The sequence below is a fragment of the Punica granatum genome, chromosome 6 (genome assembly GCF_007655135.1).
Source record: "Punica granatum isolate Tunisia-2019 chromosome 6, ASM765513v2, whole genome shotgun sequence".
NCBI lineage: Eukaryota > Viridiplantae > Streptophyta > Magnoliopsida > Myrtales > Lythraceae > Punica > Punica granatum.
Genome location: NC_045132.1, coordinates 16164494 through 16166705, shown reverse-complemented (window position 1 = coordinate 16166705; position 2212 = coordinate 16164494). Strand labels below are relative to the sequence as shown.

Sequence of the window (2212 nt, the reverse complement as noted above, 5' to 3'; positions counted from 1 at the left end):
TCATTTTGATCGACAAGGTTAGAAAATATTAAAGTTGTCTTCTCAATTCACCTAAAGAAAAAAACTCTTCTCATTCATCTAAGAAAAACAATCTTCTTGCAACTATTTTTAACAAATCACGCTACATAAAAAAGTATGTGATATGTTATTATAGACTTTTTTAAAAGATAAAACAGCTGTTTCAATGTTATATAAAAATATATTTTTTATAAAATTTCCACCTAATTAACCGTACCATAACATCATGCTATAGCATATCCTTTTTCTTCCGAACTTCTATATGAAGTCGATGGATGCAAGTGATTCGACTCAATTCAATCAAGATAGCCATAACAACGTGTCTTTCTTTAAGAGGATACCCCCCAAAACTCTCCTCTTCTCTCTCTCCCCCCAGTAGAGTGGAAGACACAGACAACGAGAGGGAGAGACCAGAACATGGTCGACAACAATTTCAGCTCCAACATCATCAGCCCATCAGACACCAAGTGCAGCAGCTTCACTGAAACAGCAGACTCCTCAGGTATCATCCGGGAACAAGATCGGCTGCTCCCAATAGCGAACGTGGGCCGAATCATGAAGCAGATTCTTCCCCCAAATGCGAAGATCTCGAAAGAGGCCAAGGAGACGATGCAAGAGTGCGTCTCCGAGTTCATTAGCTTTGTCACCGGGGAGGCCTCCGACCGGTGCCAGAAAGAGAAGAGGAAGACGGTGAACGGTGATGATATTTGTTGGGCCCTCAGGGCTCTAGGGTTTGACGACTATGTTGAGCCCCTCAAGAGGTACTTGAATCGGTATAGGGAGTTCGAAGGTGAGAAGGCAGCGAGTAATAGCCACAATAAGGGCGGTTCTTCTTCAACTAATAACATTGATAGCAACGATGGGATAAACTACAGTGGTGGCAGCAGTGGCCGTGTTTGTGAGAATGAAGATCAGGCCCCCATGTTCTTGAAGTTCAATGTCGGCGAGAGGAGCAACAGTGGATCTCTCTCCCGGAGGTGTTGAAGGGGTTAATTTTTCTTATTGCCTAGATGCTGCTAAAGATGATTTGGTGAAATTAAGGAACTGCAAATGGAAAGCTACCGTGAAGAATCAAAGATCAAGATGGACCTCGGGCAACTATACCGGATAATTCGCGTCCCTTGGAGAGAAGGTACCGGGGAATCAAAATAAATATCTAATTGGCAACCCTTTTCTCTTAGCTTGTTAGTTCATTTAATTAGTCTTGATTTGGTGCTTTACTATTAATTAACCATATACTCCCCAATGAGGCTTACTTTTGTAAACAGGATCTATTGATGTGTGGATTTAGAAATATGTTTTCGCAGTTCATTGTTTAATTTTCTTGAGAGCTTGCTAGCTCTTAAATTTCGGGTGTTCTAGAAACATCCGTGAAGCGGTTTTCCAGCCTTTCTTATGATTGGCCTATTTCTCGGCCTTTTTTCTAATTAGATTCATCAAAATTAATTTGTATAACCGAACTATATATTTTTTTACTCAGTTTGTTTGAACTGATCATTATCTTTTCATGCTCTAGAGCACAAACATGTTGCATTAGTGATCCTCGATGATTATCTTAATGAAGATGAGGATTCGTTGATTCGAAACTTTCCAGGCAGTTTAAACTATAGAAGCTATGTACAAGCGAAGAAATAGATCACGTTATGCTTTATAGAAACGAAGACTGCTTGCACATAATCGCTAGAGCTTTGATCCTATATACTCATGCATTATTTTGATCAGGGATGACAGCGCAAGTCATGTTCTTGTGATTAAATTTAAGCTAACCGAAGATAATTCCTTCCTATCAAAGTTAGATTTTGGTCAGGGATGATAGGGCAAGTCAGGTTTTTGTGATTAACGTGAAGCTAACCGGAGATGTTTCCTGTGATAAATTTAACATTTAAGCTCGTTTTCCATACCAAAGTTAGGCTATCCATAAAACTCGCAATTTGGAGTTTTATATATGCCATGGAAAAGAAAATGACAATGGGCTGTCCAGGAATACCTTAATCATATACCTTTGTAGCGAGAGTATGTCGTTTCATGCTGTCTCATTCAAAACGAGGGAGGAGACATTGACGTGGGACTGAATAGGAATTAAGTCAATGGCCAAGATGAAATAATTTTTAAATTCTTCTTGCCATTCCTATGGAAAACTTCGTTGTGTTCCGTCATGAATGTAAAGTGATGACAGTCAATGGCAAGAAAGTAA

At 39.5% G+C, this 2212-nt stretch overlaps 1 protein-coding gene across 1 annotated transcript; it reads left to right on the top strand.

Annotated features, from left to right (window-relative positions):
- The first annotated feature begins 336 nt into the window (after positions 1-336).
- Positions 337-1329, top strand: LOC116210476 (nuclear transcription factor Y subunit B-1-like). Its single transcript, XM_031544353.1, has one exon. It carries the CDS (start codon positions 436-438, stop codon positions 1000-1002), a length of 567 nt encoding a protein of 188 aa, XP_031400213.1. The 5' UTR covers positions 337-435; the 3' UTR covers positions 1003-1329.
- Positions 1330-2212: the final 883 nt, after the last annotated feature.

What these genes read in the sequence shown, in the direction of transcription:
- LOC116210476 (XM_031544353.1), top strand. Translation starts at nt 436, where the DNA reads ATGGTCGACAACAATTTCAGCTCCAACATCATCAGCCCATCAGACACC.